This window comes from Calidris pugnax, unplaced genomic scaffold, assembly GCF_001431845.1.
Source record: "Calidris pugnax isolate Ruff unplaced genomic scaffold, ASM143184v1 scaffold1, whole genome shotgun sequence".
NCBI classification, from domain to species: domain Eukaryota; kingdom Metazoa; phylum Chordata; class Aves; order Charadriiformes; family Scolopacidae; genus Calidris; species Calidris pugnax.
In genome coordinates, this window is record NW_015090800.1 from 3934354 (window position 1) to 3960307 (window position 25954).

General features: G+C 41.4%; 1 protein-coding gene across 21 annotated transcripts in view; it reads left to right on the plus strand.

Moving 5' to 3' along the window:
• Positions 1 to 25954, plus strand: part of MICAL3 (microtubule associated monooxygenase, calponin and LIM domain containing 3) — a 112600-nt gene that overhangs the window by 67070 nt on the left and 19576 nt on the right. For 11 of the 21 annotated variants that reach the window (XM_014937246.1, XM_014937244.1, XM_014937251.1 and 8 more), the window contains 12 exons: positions 986 to 1075; positions 4117 to 4254; positions 6661 to 6723; positions 9905 to 10009; positions 10633 to 10764; positions 11161 to 11252; positions 12869 to 14726; positions 15450 to 15544; positions 17316 to 17363; positions 19275 to 19325; positions 21187 to 21294; positions 22002 to 22095. In XM_014937246.1, coding sequence (XP_014792732.1) covers positions 986 to 1075; positions 4117 to 4254; positions 6661 to 6723; positions 9905 to 10009; positions 10633 to 10764; positions 11161 to 11252; positions 12869 to 14726; positions 15450 to 15544; positions 17316 to 17363; positions 19275 to 19325; positions 21187 to 21294; positions 22002 to 22095 — 2874 coding nt within the window. The remainder of the gene's footprint in view (positions 1 to 985; positions 1076 to 4116; positions 4255 to 6660; positions 6724 to 9904; positions 10010 to 10632; positions 10765 to 11160; positions 11253 to 12868; positions 14727 to 15449; positions 15545 to 17315; positions 17364 to 19274; positions 19326 to 21186; positions 21295 to 22001; positions 22096 to 25954) is intronic. The other 10 variants (XM_014937249.1, XM_014937248.1, XM_014937257.1 and 7 more) reach the window with 6 other exon arrangements.

Consider the following 25954-nt stretch of genomic DNA (forward strand, 5'->3'; position numbering starts at 1 on the left):
TCAAGGAAAGCTTTAGGTGGATCCTTTTGGATACAGAAGATCTCTGCCCGCAGGGCAGTTACAGCACTAGTACCAACACAATATGCTTCCCATACACCATGCCAACATGTGCAATTCACAGCTTTGTGACACTGTATTGTTTTATTGTTGTTTTTTATTATTTTGGGGAATTGGATTTGAATGTGCCCTTTGTTCTTTGACAGCAAGAGCTGGAAGCATTGTGAAGGCAGTGTTTTCAGTTTTGCAGAGTGGCTCGCTCAGGGGTAGTGCCCTATGACTGTCATCGGGGCATCCCAGGAGAAGCTGCTTGTAGTACTCCTTAGTGAAAAGACGGTTTTGAGAAATCAGGGAGTTCAGATGGTTCCCATTTTAGCTCTGAGGGATTTCTTTGGAAAATCTTAGGGAAAGACTCCTTCCCCTGTGCTTGTCTCAGTCATCGAAATGCAAAGTTTGTGCTAAGAGTAGATGTATTTCCAGTGTTTCACCACCATGCCAAATTTCTCGCTGATGTCTTTGTCTTTGTACTCACATTTCCTTTTTGTGAAGACTGGTAGACTCCAAAGAGCTTCTTTGTAAAGGTCTTTGGCTGCCTAATGCAAGCAGAAGTCCAGTGTTTTGAGTCTTATTGGCAGTTTTGTTGATGAGCTCATCAGGAAGCTTGGCTACTTTTTCAATGTAGGAGCTGTATCTCCGTAACTGAAGTCTGTGGAAGTCAAGACTGCTTTTAAAATATGGTAACATGCATGTTGTGTGTTTAGTCTGCTAAACCATGGTGTTCTCGGACAGACGTTGTTTCATTCAAGCAGTTTTCCTGCTGGACACTGAATACAGCGGGAGTACGGGGAGTTGCTGGATTTCCAGACAGTCTCTCTTTCTGATTCTGTCCTTTCTCTTTCTCTCTTTCTCTCTCTCTCTCTCCCCATCGCTTGTGTGTGTACACGCGTGTCTGGTGTTATATGTGGATGTGTGGTTCCCTCTGCTGTAGAGGGGGAGTATTGCCCTTGGGAGAGCGAGCTGCAGCAAGGTCTTTGGCTTCAACGTCTCTCAAATGAAGAGGACACGGGTACATTTAAAGGTACCCGTTTACCGTCTCCCCTTCCACTTCCCCAAAGGAGGGGGGAATGTTTTAAAGAGCAGGTCCCACATGAGAAGTGTCTGTGTTTTATTTAATTGCTTTACCAACTCTCTAAAAACTGATTTGGTAGCTGTTCTCTTCTTCTCCTGGTCCAAGTGCCATATATCAGGTCTTACATTGCCAGTGGTTTAAGGAAAAAGATAAAGCTGCCAAGTACCTCAGGATATCTAGAATACCTGAACAATTTGCTATTGTAACGTGTGTGATTTGTTCCATACACAGTCTAATTGTACCTGTGTAACGTGTCGGACACATGGGACACATCAGAAGTACTGCCTTTAGATTGCCTGTGTCAGCAAACTTGCATTTGTTGTTGTTGTCCTTTGTTGAGTGCATGTCTGTGGGGAGAGTCTGTGGGGGAAGCTAATCAAGCTGCAGCAATCCCTCAAGATTTTTCACAGCCATATGATGGGCATAAAATTAATCTGACATTCCGGTCTAACTGGTTATGTTATTTTCCATGATGCATTCTCTTGTGATTTATTTCTGATGGTCCTAATAGCTTGTTAATCCCTTATTCCCTCAATGTGGTTCATTAGAGCCAGAATCCATAAGAGGAAAATCCGAGTGCCTTCCTGCAGGTAAGAGGGCATATGCAGTTGTCCAACTGCATATTCTGCAGCTTATGGTTGCAAGCTTACTATAGCTTAGCTTCTGACTTTTTTTTTTCTTAAGGGAAAAAAAAAAAAGGAAGAGTTACAATTTTTCGCAATTTAACTTTTCTGATGGTAAGAATGAGAAGTATTAGTAAGGTGGCTGAAGAGCATAACTGAAGAAATTCCCCCTGTTGCAGTTGCTAGTGTGCTTTAGATCAGACTCCTAAAGAGCTGATTTGTGAGTGGCTTAAGTTAATCATTGAGACTGCCTGCTTCTTATAAAGTGCTGGTAGGTGCTGTGGTCAAACAGAAGGGGAAAGCTACCTTTCCAAATGTAAGTGTGATTAATGTCCAGCTTCCTGCAAGCTTAGCAGGCAGCCTTGAGGGAAGGCTACACCAGGTTTTGATTGAAGTTTTCAAGTATTTAGAGCTCAAGGAGGTGTTGTGTGTGCCCACTACCCAAGCAGGAGTCCTTCATGGCTGCTATGTATTTACTGGAAAAGATGAGAGAGACCCATGCCCTGATCAGGACAGGCTCAGGCCTCTGTTTAGAGACTTGTGGAGTAACTGGAGGTGTGTATATTACACTGGTCTAAATCCCAGAGAAATCCATTTTAAAACACGCAGATCATGTGGGACCTGCTCTTTCCGAGCCTTGCTGAGTGACTAGATACTTCTCAGCCATTGCTGGCAAACCTAAACCTTTTAACACCAAATTTTGTGTGGCGATGCAAATGCTAACCCTACTCATCCTGGGGCCTGCATGCGAGTGCTTTGGTACAGAGTGAGGAGAGCCCAGGTTCCTGTCCTGCAGGATGTCCAGTAGCTCTGGCAGACCATGCGGCTGCGCTAATTGATATGAAAACTCTCTGATGAGGTGACAGAGACATAAAACTGCTAAATACTTGGCTAAATTGTGAATCCTGCTCTGCATTTGAGTTTGTGCGTCTGAACCCTTTCCCCTTTAATAACCATCTGGTGATTTTGTCCTTCCTGCAGTTCCTTCTGCCTGTTTCTTCTGCAGTTTTAATGCCAAATGTCGCACACAGTCAATCCTGAAACAACATCCCAAACACTTTGTCATGTCTGGGGAAAACATGGCCGGGAGAGAGGAACCTCATTAAAATGAGGCAGCGGGAAATAATGAGTGCAACCTCTATATGTTGCTAACATTTCTTATTTCCTTTAAACACTAGTCCACCACATGAAAATTTAATTGCTTTTGAGGTTCTAAACTGCTGAAACAGTGTTTTGCCCTACTCAGTGGTAATCCAGCTGTGGTGAAAATTGACTTCCTACAAAGTAAGTGGGTATTTTACTTTTCAGGATGAGTCATTTGCTTGTGAAGATCATTCCTGAACACCTGTCCCCTGTAGAATGAGTTATTTTATTATGGGCAAATAGAACCTGAGCTGTAGTCCTGTAACAGATAGTGATAGAGACAGGGTCTATGAATGTAATATTTCAGAGTAGGTGCTCCCAAGGTGTATATTCTGCAGCAGTTAAGCAAGTTGCTTACCCATTGCTTTAGGTGCCCATTGTTCCCTTTGATGCTCCATAAGTAGCTGAGCTTTGTGTAGGCAGGTAATTGAGGAGTAATGCAATTTCTTTTAAACAAATCCATTTGTGCAACAGGAAATCCCTTCTGGAGAGGTGGGGAGCTGTTAAGTCATAATGAAAATACTGTTAGTCTTCAGAAAAAAAATTCTACCCTTCAAACAAGTTAATACCAAAGAGCAGGACTAAGCAAAGTAGTGTTTTAAGTGCTAAAGTAAGTGTGTGCCCATGTGTGCATCCACACATATACACAGACACGTGAAACTCTGAGATCCATCATGGAATTTTATTCACAAAGAAATATGCACCCAGCATAGAAAGGAGTACTTAACCCAGCAGTAGGGAATGAAAGACCTTTTGTTTTGGTGCATCAAACTACAATGCAGATTGTCCCTTGCCTTTAACAGCAAGATGTCTTTGGCAGTAATCATAACGAATAGGCTGAAGGAGCTGGAAATTTCTGCTAAATTGGTATTTACATACCGCGTACTGTTGGACACCCAGAGAATGTCTTTCATTTCAGCGAAGGTGCTTGCAATAGAGGTAATCTACAATGAAGTGTTAATAGCATCTTTTTGCCTTTGGAATGGCATTATTCAGCTTTGATGGGATGAGGAACGCTGTATCGGTGTATGCGTGCACACAATGCTGAGCTTTTTCTATCTGTCTCGCAAACTGATCTTAGCCAGTAACATGTTCTTTTCTTCTTTTCCCATTTCCTTTCCTACGATGTGTTACCTTTCCTTTCCACTGTTCTCCCATCTTTTCCTCCCTGTCCTTCATACCACCCTGCCTACAACCTGGTGTGCCATGCCCTTCTCCTGCTAGCTGGAAACCTTAGACTGCAGCAGATTGTAAATCCTGTCGATCCTCTGGAGATCCTGGCAGATGTGCACTGGACACACATCCGTGAAAAAGAGGAGGAGGAAAAAATGGTCCCAACCTTAAAGTCCTCCACCTCCAGAGGTAATCTCCCCCCAGTCCCACAGTGTCAATTCCAAGGTCATGGTTGTGGCTGTTTAACTCTGTTGCTTCTGCACCTTCAAGAACAGTGTATTTCAGCAGGGATGGCAGTGATTGAACAGAACTATTTTCAAATTACACTGAAATTACACTCGGTTAAACATTTTGCTTTTCAGGTCAGTATCTACTTAAAACAACTGCTTTCTCAGCTCCATGGTGGTGTGACATCTTCTCTCCCGTTTGTCTGTCTGCTTTGGTTCCATGGTGTTACACACATCCTCGTTACACACACGATTCCATAGTGCTGGAATGGCCCTTGGTAACTGAGTTTAGGGATAGTAATGGAAGCTGTAACGGGCTTTTTATTGCAGGGAGGCCTCTACGCCTCTTTAGGGAAAGCTGAAGGGCTGTGTTGTGTAGCTACTGCAGCAAAGATAGAACAGGGTTGGCTTCTGTGTTGAGTACATTTCTCTGCTGCAGCTTTTCAAAGCGTGTAATTGCATCTGCAGCAGGGAATAATGGAGTTCAGAGGGCTTGCAAGTCTGACCAGTAATGGTTTTGACTCCCTGTATTTAAGATTTGACAGTATGTCTTTTTTTTTTTAAGTGAGGTGTAATCTTTTTGAGCTGCCAGTTGCTTACAGGAAAACTTTAGAGGGGAAAATACCAACAGTCTAGCTCTCTTGTACACATCTTCCAGCAGTCCTTGTTGACCTTATTCTAAACTATATTGTAGAGTGTCTTAAGGTAAGTATGTTACAGGTGCTTTATCTATACAGAAGCCTGTGCTTAATAAAAGCTAACCGTGCAGCTGATGTGTGGTGGTCTTCTCCCAAAAGTCTGTAGCCAGAATTGTAGGGAGAGTAATTATGCTGTGGGAAGGGGTGTCTTTTACAGGGAATATGAGATTCAGTTAATGACTGATTTGTATTTAAAAAGCCTAAGGCTTTACCTCATGTTGCCTGATCGTATTCCATTCTAGATAATTATCTATTTTCCTCATAGTTGTGGATGTTTGGGGTTTTTTTAAACCCTGGTCCAACTTGATGCACAGTTCCAGATCAGTTTGGCTCTGCTTATAATTACGGTTTGTAGGATGCACCTGGATTCTCTGGTATGAAATCTGCTCCCTACAAGTGAGAAACAGATATTTCCTTCCCACTTCAAGCACAGAAACAGGCTGTGTTCAACTGCCTGTAACATTCAGTATTGCTAGAGTAGTTGCTTAATGTTTAAGAGCTCTAAGTAAAAAATGTTAACAGAGTTTCTTAAGCTTACTACACTTAAGGTTACTTTAGCTTCTGCTTGAAAGTCTGTGGCACTACAGGTTCAGAGTCTTTCTTTTAATTTGTGTTTTATAATTCCTACTTTTCCGTAGTGTGTTGGTATAGCTGTCGGCAAAAGAGAGGAAAACCTGTGTGAATCCTTCCAAATTGATTTTGTGATCTTTCCAGCTTCCTTTGGGAAGCAAGGCAATATTTCCTTCCCTTTCCCTAAATCTGGGCCAAACTAGGACAATCCTGATCAATAGACTAGCTGCTTCAATTACTTTGTCATACAATACAGGTATGTGCAGGTATCAGCAGGTCTGGGTTGTGTGTTTTTTTTAAAAGGTCTGTCCCCAATAAGTACTTGTGGATACACCAGAAGTTTAAAATTTGAGTTCAGTAGTCAAATTCGTTCTGGCTGAGCTGTATTCACAGAATCACAGAATTGCCCAGGCTGGAAGGGACCTCCAAAGGTCATCTAGTCCGACCTCCCCACAGTCAGCAGGGACACCCCCAACTAGACCAGGTTGCCCAGGGCCTCATCGAGCCTCTCCTTGAATATCTCCAGGGAAGGGGCCTCAACCACCTCCCTGGGCAACCTGTTCCAGTGCTCCACCACCCTCACCCTCCTTGTATTCTGTGATACAAGGTGTTTATAGAGCCCATCAGAGCATCTCCAGCGTTACAGTTTGACCTGAAAGCCTGGAATAGTGTGACAGCCCAGAGGAGCCACTCTCATCCTGCTTTGGGCACTCTTCTTCATCTGCTGGTGTTTGCGCCCGGGGAGCGCAGGTTCTGAGGTGCCTGTTGTGACCACCCCATCTCTTTCCATCTATGAGTTTCCCTCTGCAGAGTTTCAAGCAGAGCCACAGCCGCAACAATCCGCTGCTCAGATGTGGTGTTTTTCTCCCTGTGCTGTCCATATTGCCTCTAACATTACAGATCCTAAAGGAAGATTAGCCCCCTGATGTTTATATGTTATCTTGATTTAAATCCCAAGCCTGGTATCAGTTGTTTAACACCTCATAGGTTTTATTCCTGTATTTGCTACTGAAAAATTTCCCTTTGTCACTCTTTCTGTTTTAGACGCTTACTGATGGTCTAATTTTGATTTCTTACACTTTATTGTTTTTTAAATTCAGCATCCGACCTTCCCTCCGTACGCCATGAGGCGGTACAGGCGTGGCTGGAGACGGTCCCTGGAGGTAGTTTGGTGACGTTCTATGTATTCCAATGCACAATAACCCTGCCCGTCTCTCTTCTCCATGCCTTCAGCAGCTGAGCTGGTACTTTAACCCTGGAACTTCCAGCCCTGTCGCTACTGCATGACTGGAGGTGGAGGGAGGGAGGAAGGGGGAGTGTGCATGCACGCCTTGCTCAGATAGCCCATCCCTGCATGAACTTGACATTTGTCGTAACCCTTCCGAAGGCAGGCCAAACAGAGAGAGGTTGTCTTGGGTGTAATCAAGTAGAAGGAGGAAATCTAGTTGAGTGCTGTGATTTTGCTTTGTGAACGGAAGACTGGACCAGTTATTCTTGCCCTGGCTCCTTGACTAAAAGAACATGGGGCTTTCTTGCAGCCGAAAGATTAAGTGACGGAGAGTGCTTAAAACAACTGCTGTTCTCTGTATCGACTGCAAACTCGAGTTATCTGGTGAAGAAGACAAGAAAGAAGAATAAGGTTGAAGCCTGGAACTGTAGGAATAGTGATGGCTGTTGTGTCTCCTTTGACTTGGGGTTTCATGTTATTTAGGAAAGCCACAGGAATGTTGAAGGATAGCAGAGCTCACCTGCTTTTTTTTTTTTTTATGTGGTCCTCTAAGCTCTATTACAAAAGGGATGAGGGTGAAGATTCTGGGATTAGAGTAAGGATGTAAATTTATGTAAAGCAGTGAAGGTATCTAGATGAGTGGGACAGGAGCAGTTCACGGCTAGGTGGTTGATCTACAGCTAAGTTGCTTTGGCGTATCAGAATATCTAGCTTGCCTATAAAACTTTGCTTCTGCTGCTGCTTTGGCAAGGCAGCAGTGTCTACAAGATGTTCTGCACGTGGTGCAGTCTGCTCACAGCTGCTAGCTGAGAAGAACCACGTGCTGGTCCCAGTTTCTGGCTGCCATAGTGTGTAGCTTCTGAGTTATTGTGTGACAGCTTTTGGCCTCTTGCTCCTTATCCTAACTGCGTATACGTATATGCACAGTATATGTATAAGATAACCAGCCACCTGCAAACTCTCCGTGTCCCTCAAAATGGGATCCACCCTTGCACCAAGTTGTTACTTATCCATGCATCTGTTATCTTCTGTTGAGTTTTGTCTACCAACCTACTTAAGAGTTGATGTTCTCCTCCCTCTCCATCGCTCCCTACGCGCATCATGTTCACTCATGGTTTCTGGATCTGAAGACACACATGTACATCGTGGTATCAGATTTTACTAACATCAGAGTTTTGTTCTTGCAACTTTTGATTAAGATTACTCACATTAACTGCTATCATAAAATCATCCCGTGACATTATTATTTCCAAAATAACATAAGCTACTGCATACCTAAGCTACAGTCGGACTGGGACACAGTTTGGTTTTGTTCAGCAGATTTGTAAATGCCCCTGTGGGCAGTCCAGCCTTTGCTAGATGACTCAGTCTCCTACGCTCAGCATCTGTAAGGTTCTGGATTTTATAAGCCTCTGATGTAAGGGAATAGGTCAGTTCTTTATCACACATAAGTGTGACTGCCTTTTCACAGTAGATGACGGAAAATAAACTCGCCCGAGTGTTTATCTGTCTTAATACTACAGAGAGGAAAAGTATGGAAAAAGAGAAATAGTCAGGTTGAAGGAGGAAGGCAAACCACCCTCTGGAGGTGGGTTTTGAAAGAAGCAAAAAGCTGTGTAAGAGAAAGAGGAGAGGCTGCAAGACCTCAATTTTAGGGAGGGTTGGTTTGTTTTCAAGGAGATTGTCTTAATTGGCAACGTTAGTATAGAAACTGTTCCAAAAGCCACATGGTCACGAGTAAACGGAAGGGATCAGGGGCTACTCCCTGACTCTGAAGAAAGCTGGCACAGTGTGATTTGCTCCCATAGGGCTAAACTTTTTTGCCATTCAGCATCCGGGCTGCCTGTTGCAAACAGCATCCAGCCCCACCACGGGAATTAACTTTGGGAATGATGCCAGGAGCCCTCCTAAAGATGACAGTGTGACACTGTATGCATTCAGGTCCAGAGACTTGCACCGCTTAGTTTACTGGTACAGGTGCAACCAGGAAGGTTACAAATATATCTGTTATCGTTGTTACATGACCATCTCCTATGTGTATAATTAGCAAACGTTGTGCATAATAAAACACGCTGACTGTGTACACGTTTGCAATAGGATATATGACAGAGTTAAATGTCTGCATGTTGTTGAACATGAATTCGTGCTAACTCACCGCACAAATCTAAGAAAATGTAGTTGACTGACTCTACTGTAGGAAAAAAAATCTGGAAGTGTTTGATTCTTTTTTTATATTTCAATTATGTTTTATGACAATACTTAAAAATTAGGCAAATCATCCATAGCGCTACAGAATGGGACAAGGTGTCAAAATGTTTAGGTTTTTTTAAAATGTATCATTTAGTAATGAAATTCAGACCCCACAATTTGGTCTTGTCTCTCCTCCTTTAATTAAATCCAGTAACAAGTAGTAATATTAAATGCCCTTCTCAGAGTTATCAATTGGAGAATCTTTTCTTTATTTTGACTCAGGAAATCAAATTATGATCTGTATCAGAAAAGAAAGCTTTGAATATATCTTTTTATTTACTTAAAAATATCTCAATTAATTTGTGTCCTAGTTACTTGAAAAGCATATCAAGACTCTTTTACCAAAGGCTACTGTATCTGCACAGAGTTAAACAGTTCCCAAATGTAATAATGATCAATCCCAGAACTAGATGTCTCTGATATACACCCTTAAAAGCCTGTTTCAGTTTCAAGATGAACAGTTGTGGTACATTGTGATATTTCAGCTTTCACCTAGTACACATATGCTATAAAGTGGTGGTATCTGTTCTGATGTGATAAAGGAAAAAAAATAATCTTCCGGGAAGAACAGTAAACTTTATTCTGGTTTGATGTCCTCCCAGTCCCCTTCTTGTTCAATTTTCACAAGGCCTCTTGCTCAGAAAAGCTCTGGCTGCAAATGCCTTGGAGGCTCCCTAAGAGCAGACATTCCTTGATATCATTTCACCATAGATGTCTTTCCAGGTGACACATTTCAGGATTTCTTTTTTTGGCAGTAATTAATAAATCTCTCAACTATAAACCGTTGGTACAGTTCAATGTAGAACCTTTTCACTGTATAGTTTTTTTTTTTTCTCTTTTTTTCTCAATATTTGGCTATATTCTAGCTCCGTGTGAGGATAATGATGTGGAGGACGAGGTGGGCACGGAGCCTGCAGACACTGAAGGGCAGGCAGGTGAAGAGGGAGACACAGGAGCAGAGCTGGATGACGGTAGGGTACCACTGAGCCTTACTTAAACCTGTTACCTAAATAGAACTGTATTGGCAGAAAATATCTCGTATGAGGGTACTTAAGCCTGATCTTAAGTGATGTAGGAGCTTGTTTCAAATAGTCAAGAGGGAGGCAGGAGTGAAGGGACAAGAAGAAAGAGAAGAACCTCCATGCCATGGGTTGTAGAACAAATTTCTCATGTCCTGTCACCATCTGCTAACTAGAGGGCTTGCTCTTGTGTCCATATTCAGTACTAATCCTGCTGAATAACAGAAATAGAAGTAATTTTGTGAAAACCCTACAATATTATGCCAGAATTTTTCCCTTGACAGTGTAAAATGAACTGCATTTGCCAGACAACATTGAAAAATTTCAAGGAAAATGCAAAGGTTTGACTTCAATTACCAATTTAGTTATTAATAGTCTATCTTTTAATGCTTAAATTACTCTAATTAGCACGCAGCAAAAACAGTGAAACATTTAGCTTTTCAGGTTATCAAAGTGATTATCACTATGTGAATAGAAAGAAAGGATTATGAAAGATTTTTTAAAAATAAGCAGATGTCCTGATGGACTTGTATCCAAGGTGTGTTGTTTTTCTCCCCTGCCCGCTCTGTGGTCAGATGACATCCCATCGGATGCAGAAGCAGAGTATCGCTTACATCAAGCTGGCGTAGAAGAACCAGAACTACAAGTCTCTGAGGATGAGGAAGATGAAGAAAGAGAAGAAGGTGCTTCTTGCAGTGTGACAGAAGGTAATGTCCTTTTCCATCAGTGTTTGAATGATTGTAATTGCATTTGAGAGAGTCTATAGGTTTATTAGATTTAAGAGAAGACACTCTTTTGGGTTTGAACTACTCTCAGTGGCAGGGTATATGCTTGCATGAAAATTTTTAGAAGAATGTTTTGAATCCATTAATTACAGCTTCCTAAAGCATGAGAACCCATCTAACTGCTTTTTCTTGTAGAAGTTTTTATGTTAAAAATGTCCTTCCATTTTGGACATATTAAAAATTTTTATTAGATTCCAGATGTCCAATGAAGAATTCGTAAGAAGCGGAGAAATTTGTTACTACTTGCTGTGTGTAATGTTAAAAAAATAGAATATTATCGGTTTCATATGTTTTTGGAAACATTTTTGCTTTCCCTAGATCCATGCAAGCCATCCATCCCTATCCAGTCACCTAGTGACAGTGTGCTTCCTCTGTCTCCAGTTGACAGTCCCAAAGCAAAACAAGCAGAGGTAAGAAAGGGAATCTCTTTAAGTTTCCTACTTATTACCTGTAGTTCAATAGAATGGTTTGTTGGATAAGGGGACTGACAGCAATGGGCTTTCCTCCTTTCCTGTCTCTATAATTTGTATTGATCTTCTTGAAATCTGACTTCATTTAGACTTAAAAAACAATGTACTATTTTTCTTTCCTATCTTCAGAGTGCTGTGGCTCTGTCAGTCACACGTTTCCATCATGAAGCCCAGAAAGGAATTACATAGGATATTTTAATTTCAATGTGCAGTTAACAAGATGTATATATACACACATATATATTTATAAAAATATAAAATGCATGAGGGGAGCCATAAGTAAGGTGTTTCTGTGTATCCTGATTTGGGTATTTTTTCTGTACCAAAAGCAGATTCTGTACAGTTGCAATTCAAAATTGTATTTGTATTACTTAGTAGTAACCAAAGCAGTGCTTATTTATTCCAGAGTAACAACATAGTTCAGCTTAAGGATGTGAGACGTGGCAATGATGTACTGTCATGTCATCAGCCCTGGAGCATAGTGTGGTGTTTCCAGCTACCTGTGTGTAAGAGCAGGAAGTACATGATGTTCAGGTCAAATTTTTACCGCCTAAGTGTGTGTTTTTAAGGAATTACTAAAAGATTACTCTCTTTATCCTAGAGAATTTTATCCTAAACTAGTCTACTTTTACAATGGACCTGTCATGGGATAAGGCTGGTTTGCTGACAGCGGTTGCTGACAACGTTCACTTTCTGTTGAAATTGAGGGTGTGGTTTTTTTCAGGACCATTTAATGATTCTGGCAGACATTGTTTATACCAGGACAGTGCCTAAATTGCAGTACTCAAGACCTGGGTGTCTAATATATACATCATACAAGCACACAGATGGAGAGACTTGTGCTCTAATGGTCATGTGTCAGTTAAGCCAAACTGTCTACTTTCAAAAGAAAGCCAGTGCAAAGAATATATTATTCGGAATAATATAATATTTGGAAAGAATAATACCACCATTCAATAAGAGGTGTCCACTGCCAAAGGGTTAAATTGTAAAACAAATTGTGCTACTTGGTAATACAGCAGTCTGGATGTAGCAGGTGAAGAACAAGACTTCTCAGACCATTAGGGGGCAAGGGAATTGGAGCCTAATTTACTCTTAACAGAGAAAGCACCCCTTGCTTTAAGAAAACATTGCAGCAGACACTGGCCACCAGAAAGTGCTATATTGATGGGAGCTGGAGAGATTTGCAGCAAATTGTTCTGAGGTGAGGGACCACCACAGTACACAGAGTTGGAGATTTGAAGAGAGAGCAGGAAAAGATAAAACCAGGTTTCTGGAATTTAGCTTAGTGTTTTTTCTTCCAAAAACTAAATTAGCCTTGTTATCATATACAGAGGATGATTTATACAATGGGGACAGAAAAAATGAACCACACCTGATGAGAAATTGTAAGTGATGTTCCAGACCTGTGAATGGGATGCCACGTGTGGGGTTCTTTTCATAGTTGGTACTTGGATGGTCTCCTTATTGCTAACTTTGTTAAATGCAAAAAAAATTAGAACAGTATTCTAATGTGCCCAGTGACTATTAATATTTCATGTTTTCATTTTCTGTAGGATGTAAAAGAAGTATTCCGTGCAATAAAATCTCCAGAGGGACGCTTTTTTCCTGAGCCTTTCATTCGTGAAGAAGGACCAAAGGATGAAATTCCCAAAGACAGGAAAGTTAAGAGCCCTTTGGTGCCACCATCTCCGGTGTTATCCCAGCCAGTTGCATCACCAGAAGCCATTGCACCTACGTCACTAGCAGAGTCTCAGCCAGCAGGACCAACACTGGCTTCATCCCCAACATCTGCTCAAATGCCTATCTGTTCTCAGCCTTTGCCTTCTGCCGAAACATCCATTCCATCCCCGGTGGAGCCTCCAGTATGTTTCCAACCTGTCCCAGCCTTAACGTCTACTCCTTTAGCCAAACTTGTCCTTAGGGGCCAGGATGGCGAGGTGGAAAAACTGGGGAGCCCTACTACTGCAGAAGAAGCCCTGAAACGGAGTAACCTTGTAGAGGAGTTCTGGATGAAGAGTGCTGAAATCCGGAGGAGCTTAGGACTCACCCCAGTAGACAGAAACAGACGCTCAGAGACAAGCTTTACTGTATCTGCCCTTGAGACAACTCCTCTGAAGACTTTTAATACTGAGAATATTTCAGGGGATGAAAGGATCCAGCTTGTGAAACCCCAGCCTGCCCCAAGAAGACAGGGACTGTCCAAGTTAGAAAATGAGCAGATTTCTCTGCTCACTCCAAAATCTCCATCAGAAAAAGAGCTAAAGAGTTCCAGTGAAGAAAGGAGAGATGTATCCAGCAGTTCTGGACTTGGCCTTCAGGAGAGCTCATCTAACATGAGAACTATGGCTAGCCAAAGCTTCAACACTTCTGACTCTACCATGCTTACTCCTCCATCAAGTCCTCCACCACCACCTCCTCAGGATGAAGAACCAGCCACTTTGCGCAGAAAGAGGCATCAAGCTGTCTGGCAGAATGAGGTTGAAGCCAGGTCACCTCCAACACCAGCATCAACACCTCCTGCTCCCCCACGCCGTGAGCCAACCTCTGCTGCCAAAGAGTCAACCCAGGCCAAAAAAGATGATGTGCGGAAATCTTTTGCAGAGAGTGTGGATGAGATTCCATTTGCTGATGATGTAGAGGATACATATGATGACAGGACAGAGGACTCAAGCCTTCATGAGAAGTTCTTTACACCTCCTACCAGTAGGCCAAGGCCAGAGAAACCACTTCTTTTGCCCTTGGTGAAAGAAAATGGTGGTCCACCCTCAATGGAAGGAGTTAACCAAAAGAAGAGAGCGTTGCCTGAAATTTCTGTGGAGGCCAAGGAGCTTGCTGAAGAAAGAATGAGAGCCAGGGAGAAGTCTGTCAAGAGCCAAGCGCTGCGTGATGCCATGGCTAAACAGTTGTGTAAGATGAAAGACATGGAGATGGCTGCAGCTGCTACTGGGGCCACAAGAGCACGAAAGGCGTCTTCTATGCCCTTGAAGACCAAAGAGTTGTTTTATGAATCTCCAAAGCATCTGGCCTTGAAAATAGCAGAGGCCTCCACACGAAAGCATGATGCTGCTAGTGAGAAGTTTTCCACTCCTCCTGCTGATGTGGCTGGACCTGAAGGGTCTGTCACCTCTTCAGAAGGCTCCAGTGGGAAGAGTAAGAAAAGAACTTCTCTTTTCTCCCCTCGTAAGAACAAAAAGGAGAAGAAATCCAAAAATGACAGCAGGCTTTCTGACAAATCTAGTGGTGGGACAGAGGAAGCAACAAAGCCTAGGTCATTATGGAAGTCTGTTTTCTCTGGGTATAAGAAAGACAAGAAGAAAAAGACCGATGACAAATCCTGCCCAAGTACTCCCTCAAGTAGTGCCACTGTGGATTCTGGCAAGCACAAAGCTTCTCCGTTGATAACAGCTGCAGGTATGACAGATACGGGCTTCTGCATCCTGTATTTTTTCCTTCAGCTAGGTATCCTTGAAAGTAGAGTTGGAATCAGTTGTTTGTGACATTTCATCTCTATTTTAAATCTGATCCTCATCTTTTCCTCGGGTGGTCTGTTCTCTATGGATGCTGAAGACTGCAGAGATGTAGTTACTCCTGTGTTTTCAGCGATCTGGCAGCTGTCTGCTGATCTGTGAAATGGGCATTCTGAGGCCTCACGTAAATCTCTCACGTTCCATGAGGTGCAGGTGGAGATGTTTAACGGCAATTTGGGATGTAGTAAATAAGTTAGCCATAAATGTGATTGGAAGCAAACAAACATGTTACGTTTCTCTGGCCTTGTATAAATAGCCAGAATCGTGCCAGCTGCTGTCATACAAGTGCTCTGTTGTAAGAGCATTGATACAGAATTACATTGATACAGAATTATGGTACAAAGGGAGAATCACAGTCATTATTTTTAACAGCATTTGCAGAAAGTGATGCACTCTTAAAATGAAGCTGCTAACTAACATTGATCATTTTGTGGAGCAGGGTTTCTCTGATCATTCTGTAATCCTAGGTGAAGCAACCAAGGCTGGCATAAAGGGACTAAGTATTTTTGAAGCTCAATCAAACAACTTATCAACTGAGTTCTGAAATATTTACAGAAAGAATAGTTACCACTTCTCTAACTTCCCCATTTTATTCCCGGCTTCTCAGATTTGCAGCTCCGCCAACACCTGAGTTTCTCAGAGGACTCTGACCTCTCCAGTGACGATATTCTGGAACGTTCCTCACAGAAATCCAAGCGAGAGGTAGGCAGATGGGAAATGCGATTTAGATGGATCTAGCATCATGCAGATCACAGTCACAGAGAACCATATCGGAAAATCAGATGATTAATTTTGTTGTTCTTAGTGTTTCTTCCGTGGAAGAGGCTTTCCTGTAAGTTGCCTGACTATTCTGCCTGAAATGAGTTGGTTTCACTTGGTTTCACAATTGCAAGCTACTCCCCGCTGTTGTTACATGAAGGATCTGTTGTCTCACTGTGACATTACTTTACAATTATTATCACAGTCAGAATAGTGAATTTTGGCCTTGATGTGGTCGTGCCAATGATCTACAGGAAACAGGCGTTAAATGTCAAAAGAGTTAAATTTCACTGTCTCTAATGCTATTGCAAAAAGATAACAGTGAGATAGTTGTCACTTTTTTTAAGGGTCTGGTTTTAGGATATTGTTTTACCAGCCTCTTTGGTAGATTGAAGTGGTAGAATTCCAAGCAAACTACAGATAGGAATGTACTTTTGCGTACATCAAGAACATAGTCAAGACAGATCATCAACCAAGAGGTAAGCTACAAGCTGCAGTTTTGCAACTCATGCAGGTTTGCTTATTTTTCCTGGGAGAAGAGAATGTCTACAGTCTGAATTAGTACCTTCTCTTTTGGGAGATACACTCTCAGCTGTTCCTTCAATTTTGACCTGTTTTCTTTGAGGACTCCTTGGTAGTTGCTGAGTATTTCCCTATGTCTGTTCGTGTAGATAAGTTGTGAAGCTGTTATATATAATATTGAGACCCTCAATATATAATCTATAACAGTGAGACCCTATGAAATGCCAGTATATACCTGGTGTTCTCGTTCCAGTGTGTTCTGGTATGAACTCAACTTCTTCTGAGAGAGCTGTTTCCTGTTCCTGACCAACCTTCCCCTAGCTAGTGCAATAACGTCATATTGTAAGGCATATCATTTTGGCTTTCCAGCCAAAATAGTTTCACTTTAAATGGTGCTTTAAGGAAGTTATTTAGGAGGAAAGAGGAGACATCAGTGGGTTTCTGTAAAAGCCCAGAGAGAAAAATACATTTAGTTTATTTGCACATATTTATACATGGAAAATACATGGTGAGAGCCAAGTGCCAGAGTTAGTTGCTTTTAAATTATTTCTTTCAATTTTTAGGTGGGACTATTAATGCAAAAGTAAGTGAAAAATGTAAGGAACTGATAAATCATAGTAATGGGGAACAGTCCCTTCTTGAATTCCTGAGAGCTTCTAAGCTCTGCTAGATATAGTTGGCAAGGTTTAGAGGAATAAGTAAAGATTTCATTGACCCCACAGAACACTAAGGCCATTTTGGTACTGAAGAATGAAAAAATGTGTTCCCCCCGTCCCTTCCTGGTGGTGCTTGCTTCATGTGTTAAAAAACTTCAGGAAGGAGACATCATCCGAGAGGAGAGTTTCACAGACACAGTGGTCTTTGCCTCCTCTTTCAAATGTGTGCACAGATCAGTCTCAAACGGCAGGATTTACTTGATACTTGGCTCACGTGGCAGAGGTATGGAAGTACTGCAGATTGAAGTGTTGTAGGAAATGCTTTCTGTGGGTATATAGTGGAGTGAATTAGAGTAACTAATGAATTTAAGGCTGGTGGAAGGAGTTGATGAAGTAAGTAGGAGTTTTCTGTATTTACTGACCTCTCTCTTAATCTCTCTCCCTAGTTGATCTCGATCTCTTCTAAGAGGAAAATTATTTTGTTTTTTATTCCCTTGTTTCTCTCCCCCTTCCATTCCTCCTTGCATGCCCTCAAGGCGTTTCATGGGAAATCCTGCATTTTCCAAGAGATGCAGAAGAATGAGGTACCTGTGGCTAGCAGGGGACAGACGTGCGATACAGGGGGTTCAGATAAGAGTTACCGAGTTACTGTTCTGCCCCGTAACCTCCTTCAGGAGGAAGCAGGGCTTCAGTAAGGTCCATGCTTGGTTTTAGATTGCAGTATGCCTTGATGGTGGGTTTTTTTCTCTGCTGGCCTGCTTTAATTTAAAATGGCTTTTGCAGAAAAAAAGATCTCATCACTAAGCATTGTAGGGGACAGGTGACAGTGGCAGGTGCCTGGAATCCTAATATTGAAAATATCTCACCAGCTCTGCCAAGGGTACAGTGGTGGTGTCTCATTTTCTCCCATTTGCTGTTGCTGAAGTTACATTAAGAATTTCTTTGCTCAGCATCTGCCTGTTTTCTAAAGAATAGTTTTGAGAAAGAATTGATTTAGGGGAAATGAATCTGAGAACTCCACTTACCTAGTTTTATTGCATCCTGTCCAAGGATGTAGAACGTACATGTAAACCCTGGAATGCCTTGCTGTCAAAAGGACTTTGAGACTGGCAAAACTGGGTTTGTACTGATTTGGGATGGGGTGGTGGTGTGGGGTTTTTTTGTTACAAACCGCCTGCTACTTACTGTGGGTAAGAGTTGACGTCCTGCGTGCCACAGAACTTTTATGTGAACCCCTTCTCTAAACTGAAATTCTGCTTGTGCTGCTTTTTTGGTAATCGTAGTGAGTTTGCTTCCCAGACAGCTTGCTCTGTTTAGCCTGTTCTTTGTGATCAGCAATGAATTAATTCAGTGTTGTTAAATGTCGTGTCTTTCAAGAGAAGCATCTTGTAAAGAATTCCTAATGTAAATGCCTGGTGGGTCTCGTGTTTGTAGGTGTGTGTCATTGTGTGTTCCTCGTTGTTCCCCTGCAATTGTGGTACTGTGAGCAGACATACGTTTTAATACCGCAGGTAGCTTGCTTTTTACTGAAATTAGCATACATGCTGAAGTTGTTCTATGGCTTTTTGTTTGTGACTGTTTTTAGTTAATTAAATGTGAAAATGCAAAATGCTGGCTGTTCTCCCAGAATGACACAATGCCCTCTGTACTTCATATACAAGGGAAAAGTATTTCTCTTATAATCCCTAGGTAGTTTACTTGCCTTATTTTTGGGTAGGGGGTAACGTAGAATGTCCTTGGATAGAAAAGGTAGTGATTTTCTCCTGCTCTTCTCCTCCTTTTCCTCCTCCTCCCCTCCTGTCTCCCTCTTGCTCCTCATTTTAGCTCCTCAGGCTCTCTGGAGACTCTCTTCTTAGACAGGGAGATTCATTACTGTAGGACACACAACTCGCTTTGAGCCCATCTGGTGTTCCTCCTGTCACAAAGCAGTGGGGAAGATTTATGGTGCTGCTTAAATGCAAGTGATCATTTCTGTGAAGTAGAGATAATTTAAAACAATGGGATAAACACAACTCCTAGGAGAGGTTGTAGATCAGATTGTAAATGGAGAGTTGTGTGACAGAGTAAGATATAGTTGGCTGAGCTAGTTCAGACCAAACATGACCCAGCACAAGCTATTATTCGAAATCCTAAGCCAAAATTTTGTATTTGGATGTATATGTGCTTGGTCAATGGACATTAAAACCATAGGTATATAAAGGCCAGATAATTCCTCCAGAAAATGTTACTTTCAAGTTGACTGCATCTTCAAAGAGGCTGCCAAAGCTAATTGCCTTCCGGAGAGTGCTAGAAACTTGATTTTGAGGACAGAAGTTCCATTGTGCTTCATCAGTCTGGGTCACGTTCAGCATTTGCACAATTTTGTGTTTCATTTAAAAACAGCTTTGTTTTATTACTGTGCATCTGTTTTCAATGTTGAACTGATTTTGCTTCATTTTGTATGTTTTTTTTATTTTTTTTATTTTTTTTTTCCCTTTACCATTCCCCCTTTAAAGTCGATTTATGTACCACACGCCTTGGCATTCAAGAGATCATATTCGTCAAAGGTAGTGTCTCCATTCCCACTAGTTGGCCATTGTTGCATTGCATGTCCCTATATTAACCCATTGAATCCATAGCTACCCATCACATGTGCACTAACATCACCAACATTGACTGTGCATGCGTGAGACGTTAGCAGACAGCGGCAGCAAATTCTCTGTTGAGGTTGACAACCAAAAATGCATTTAAGCTCTGAATTGTCTGTCTCGTTAGAATGCATGCAATTAGCAGTGCACAACAGTGCACCACTGTACAGAGTGATGGGGATGATCTTTGAGCTTCAGAACAAATTGGTTTTCAAGTAAATTGAATATGTATGTGTATTCTTTTCTTAATACTTAAAATATGAATTCAAGTGAATAGTCAACCTGAATCAGCATCTTTCAAAGTTTCACTGAAATCTTAGTGGACCCCTGTATCAAGCTAAAATCAAGACAGAAGTTGTATTTCTATTTCAGGAACACTGCTACTTTCTGAAATTCTTATTGTCCTGTCTTCACAGTCACAAGAGTTTTACATGGGACAGGAAAGTCACACCCTCTATCACTTTACCCTCTGATTCGGCTATACTTGTGGATTTTGTGGCTTTAAGAAAGAAAGGAAGAGTAAAGTGTTAACTTCTTGGAGCTTTAACAATGGTGCTGGCTAACCACCTGTCTGAGGGATTTTTAGTAGAGCTGTGATCCTGCCTCAAACTCTATTCACCAAGAACGATAAACCAGAGGTAGACTGGCCAATGTGGCAGTACAATAACTAGATAAAGCAAATTTCAGGGTGGTCTGTCTTAACGTTTTGTTCTTTAAGTTGACTGTCCATGGAGAAGATCTCTTTGCAGAAGCAGAAGACATCTGTTTACAGCTGTCCCTTAACGCCTACATACACGTATGTGGGAAGAGAGTTCTTTTCTTCAGTGTGGTTTGCTTAATGCAGTTGTGAAGTTTCTGTGGCACTCTTAAAACATCTGAGAGGAAGCCCTCCTAAACTACAAGACAACCAACTAGTTAAGTTGGTTGATAAGATACTAAACCCCATTTCAGTAATGTTAAAAAGACTTACTTATTCTCAAACTAGTTTCACTGAGAGAAAAGAAGAGAAGGAAATACCTTGCTGTTTCTATAAACATGATATTTTTCCTTTTGGATGGCTTCTGGTGTTGTCATAGTCTAGTTTTAGTTTAGAGATTGTTTGCTCTGTTTTACACCAGCCAGTTCTGTGGGATTGCTCTTGAGATGGGATTTCCCATCTCGCTCCAGAATGTAATTTTGCTTTTAAATGTCTTTCTGCCACTTTGATTCATAGAAAGTTGCACAAATTTACACAAGTAGTTACTACCAGTTATACCAGTATAACTTGCAGTTATGGATGTTCATGCTGAAGAATAAAATAGGGAGAGGGGAGTAACAATACAACAACACTAGTCTATAATAATTTCTTAGCTTATACTGCTGGAACTGTTCGTGTAGATCTGCCTTTGCCCTCTTTTAAAATTAAATCAAGGTGACTCCTCTACATGGTACTCCTTGATTTAACTAAATCCATTTGTCCAAATCTATTGAGAAATAGAATAAAAATTGATATGAATCTTTGGGGAGAGGTTTCATACAGCAGTGGAAGGCAGGGTGGGACATGATATACAATCACAGCTTTGCAGTTGGCTTATATGCTTCTTCACTCCTGATTTGACTCTGAAATTGTTGCTCACTGCACTGTGAACACCTTTGCCGACAGAAGCTTGACTTTTGACACAGCCACGGCAAAGACAGAACACTTCCCTTCTCTGAGATTTTGGAAAAGAAAATGGTCGTCCTTCCCGCCGTACCTCTGAGCACGCAAATAAAAACTGCTCCTGTTTTTTCCTTCCTTCAGAGAGCCTACACAGAGGAGGAACTGAATGCCAAGCTGACGCGGCGAGTACAGAAAGCTGCCCGTAGACAAGCCAAGCAAGAAGAGCTAAAGAGGTTACACAGAGCTCAGGTAGTGTCTCGTGATCATCTTGTCATGGTGGACAGTTGAAAGCACCATGATCCTGACATTCCCCTGAGGGTGTCAGAAGAGGATTCAGAGACAGAACTTTCCTCTATTTCTACATGATTGTCCCTGCTCCTTCTCCCTCTTCTGAATTTGCTGTCATGTCACAGGTGTGGGAAGAATGAGGGAAACCTATATTGATAGTTTCACAGAGAAAAAGAATGACTATAACACCTTTCTAGCTGGAGATGAGTGAAGCATCATACACTAAATGGTACAGTGATAGTCAGATAATACCTGATGCTGTGCCTACCATTGCTTTGCTAGATTATGCTGCTGGGTGAAGTGTTACCAAATTAACCTTTAATTACCAGAGAATCTGTTGGAAAACTGCTGGCATCATCTATAGGTGATGGGTTTTGTTTAAAACTTGAGGTAGGGGCTTAGCTGAGTGAATAGCATCACCTTTCCTTTCACCTTTAGGAAGGTGATTGGAGTTGTAGCAAATAAGTGAGTATCGAGGTGTTTGCAAAATCAAGAGAGGGGACACAATGGGGTGGGGAAGATGTTACTGGAGGGACTGTGATGCCAGCTTTGGAAGCAGTGCATTGGTGAATACAAATAATCATTTCTGAAGTCACTTAATGCTGGATGAGTGCTGCAGACAGGAGAACTGCTGTTGGTGAGGTTCTGCTCCGTTCTTATCTGAACAGATCATCCAGCGGCAGCTTGAACAAGTGGAAGAGAAGCAGAGGCAACTGGAGGAGAGAGGGGTTGCTGTGGAGAAGGCCCTTCGGGGAGAAGCAGGTATCCATCAGAACGCGGTTTGCTTTTTAATGTTTTCGTACCAAGTGCTTGTGCAGTAGTCCATAGCTGCTTGGATTTTAGAGGCAATTGGACCATTATAGCCTAGAGATAGTCCAGTGTGAATCCATTCTCCCTTTTCTGCTATCTTTTTGAGACCTTGTTTTTCCTGTGTTTCTTCTAATTCTGGAGCTTCCCTCTCGGCAAAGACTTAGTTTGCTTGTCCTTGCCTGAGGCCTGGGAGGTAATTCTCCAACTGTTAATAATGGCTGTCTGGCTGTTTCTGCATATTGCTGGATATTACAGCTAGAAAATTGCAGGGGTTTCCTAGCTGCAATTCACATAAAGCTGTCACAGTAAGAGAATCCTGTTTTTACGTTAAGGAATTAATTGTGAAATTGTGTGTGCTTTCTCTATTGTGTTGGATTATCAAGGTAGTGTCCTTACAAGGGACCATCACAGAACATCTTCCTCACTGCACAGCCCAGCACACTGGCTACTTCCGACAAAGTTGTGCAGAGCAGAAATGCACACGTGTACTGAAAGGTATCCATGTCGAGCTGTTAAAGGAATGTTATGTGTACTTGAAATTAAACTAAACTAGTATCATCTGATCTGGCAAAGCATGTGAGTGGAGGAGTACTTGGTTCAGATAATGGTGATAGTAGGATAATGATTTGGAAAAAAGAATCCTCTTTTGCAAGGAGTCAAATATCCAACAGGCAAATGCAGTGTGCGTATACCTGACAGGCCCAGGATTACATAGCTGATTACAAGGATCAGAGATCAGGAGTGGTAACAGTGGAACAGGTGTTTGGAAAATGTTTTAGCTTGTTGCTTGGATTGAAGAGCGACTGTTAACGCCTCTGAAGATGGGACTTGATTAAGCAGTGAAGGTTCACCAGAGGAGAAGTCTGTTGTGACTGCTCGCCAGTTCCTACTCGGCCAGGATTAGGTATGTTTGATGCTCCATAAGGTGTGCCAAAGCAGCAGGACTGAGTGGTTACCAAAGAAAACAGGTACTACAAGTGTGGAGAACAATCTTGAGGACTCCGATGGTTTTGTGATCTGGCTGGCTTTTTCATTTGTGCATTCAAAAAAATAGCCTTGTGCAAAAACTCTTTCTTTGTGGTGGTGCATCCTTCCTTATGCTGTGTATTTCTGTGTAGCCCTGCTGTTCTCTGGCCTGCCAGGTACTGCACTTACTAAAACCACCTCTATTCTCTCTAATTGGTCTTTTCCTTTTTCCTTCTCTTCATCTTGAAAGTCCATCTTGATTATTCAGCTGCTAAATGACTTGTGCTGACATGTTAAGACATGTCAGCACAAGTGGGAAATCTGAGCAGCTGAGAGAACATTATTTATGATAGTGTTCTTTCATTGAATAATGATGGAAGAATGCCTAAAAAATGTTCAGAGCGGGCAGAATATGGCCAAGAGTAAGAATTGCCATTTTATATGGAAGACTGTAGAATTAAACACTCATATAACTAACTTCTCACTCCCAACTCTCCCAAATTGAAGGAGTCTTAGATGAGCTTGTGTATTTGTGAATTTCCTAGCAGAGTTATGAAATTACAGGGCATTCTTTGTAAAATGAATTGCTTTTCTTTCGGAAGTCTCTAGGGTATGCTTTTTGCTTTTGCAACATGTTTCTGTCAGCAAATCATACAGTAAGGTTACAGAAGCTTAACTACAGAATTCATAAAGAATTCACCAGCCTCAACTCTTCCAGTTATTTCAGGGGATTAACAAGAAACACATTCTGTTGAGGGGTGGGGGAAGAGAAGCATGTTCTAACCTGTGTTGACTGAAACAAAAGATTAAAACTTCATTCCATCCTTCACCTCTCCAGCCACACTTGCACAGACATTTTACATATGTTTGCAATAAAAAAAAATAATTTCTTCTTATTTTTTAAAGTCTAGAACATCAAATTCCGTAAGTACAAGTAATTTCTGCCTCCAATAGCCATTAATTCTTCAGGAGGGCAGTATAATTTTCTTGTCGTGTGCATTGCCTAAGACACTGAGCTGACAATGACCGCTGCATTCAGCAGTACCCTTGTGTGAAGGTGTGGAGTCTGCTCTTGTCTCTCATCTGTCCCTCCCCTAATGAAACCATGTAAACAAAAGTTTAAAAAGGGAAAGGCAGCGTATAAACTGTTGTTGTCACCTGGGAAAATAATCATCTCTTTCCTTTTCATAAGCTTGTAGAAGGAGAAGAAATGGGGAAGGGTGTGAGGTCTGCCTCCTGCACACACACTCTGCCCACATAAATAGGGGAGGGCTGCAGTGTAGCATAAAGTAATGACTGTCCCATAGAGAGCAACTGGTTTTGACTGATCTTGGAGAAGATACTGGACTCTGTAATGAGTGGGTTATTCAGCTTCCCTTTCTGTAGGGAAAGAACAAATCACTCACTGACTTACACACTTAAATATGAAGTTTTAAATGGTGTTAGTAGTGGTTTCCATCTACTAGATACTTGAAAATTCTCACAGAAGAAACAGGATGTTGTATTTTGTAATGATTCTTTTCTTTTTCTGTTTTAGAAAAAGACAACACGATCTAAACTACTTCTTTATGTCATTTATAATCTTTTAGTGTGTTGCCTGTTAGTCATCTTTCCTCTCTACCTTTTGCAGAGGTCTTCCATTAACTCTAATTGTTCATGTCTCTGACCTCTGGACCACTTTTCATTTAAAAAAAAAAAAATTTTTTCAGTTGGACTGGTAAGCACAAATAGTACTCTAGGTAAAAATTTCTTTACTGCGAATAATCTTGTTTCTGTTTCCCATCCATTTAGTATCAACCTTAATATATTCTTGCCAAGTGACTTATATTGAGAAGACTGTCAATGAATTCTTCAGTGATGCCCTTCTGTCTTCCTGAGAGATTACACTTAATTTAGACCCTAGCAATAGGTATAGGCTGCCCAGTACTCTTTCTAGGAATTTCACTCGTTATCTGATAGTTGTCAAGTTGGAATATTCTATATGTTGATAGCAGCTATTCAACTAATCAGACTCTGAAACATTTTGAAGGTCATTTCCAGCTTTAATTTTGACAAAATAATTGCACCTTCTTGGCTATCTCCTTGTCTTTCTCTTTTTTAAATTGGCTCAGCCTCAGGCAAGGCGCAGTCGGTCTTTTATTCTTTGAAAAGCTGAATGCTCAAACTAACATTTAGTTTCTGATTCAGAAAATTATCTCACACCCTATGATTACTTAATTGCCTTAAAACATTCTCTGTGATTATCTTTGACAATCTTAGCCTTTGATAGTCTCATTCATAGCAAGAATGAATGATCTGGAGTGTAAGCTGTATTTCAGGTTGCAGGTTTGTCTTATTCAGGTAGTCTAAGCTTTTGTCATTCCTTCCTTGCCCCTTCCTTTCTTTTGCATCGTGGTATTTCATTGCAAAGATAAAAGTAGGGTAATCTCAATGAAGAATTTCCCCATTTTTCTGCAGTGTCCCAAGAGACACTTTGAATGGAATTGCTATTAATGTAACAGTACTTCATATTAAAGTGCATTCGCCTGTTTGGACATGCTTATGACATTTATTTCCTGTGTGGATTTTTAATTTTTTCAAATATTAACTTACAAATATGTCAAACCAGAAATTTCTGGAACTTTTTTTCTTTTTCCTCCCTTATCCTCCTTTAGCATAAACTTTGATAGTAATTTTTAAGAGCTGTGAAAATGCCTCCTACTGTCAGATCAATACTGAAAAATTTAAGAGCCACCTCTTTACGTCGAGTGATTCATATGCAGTGAGAAATAGTGCTCTCAGTGCTCCTGTCTGTCTCTGCCCCAAAGGAGCGTTACGCAGTGCTAGACTCACGGTGTACCTGCCT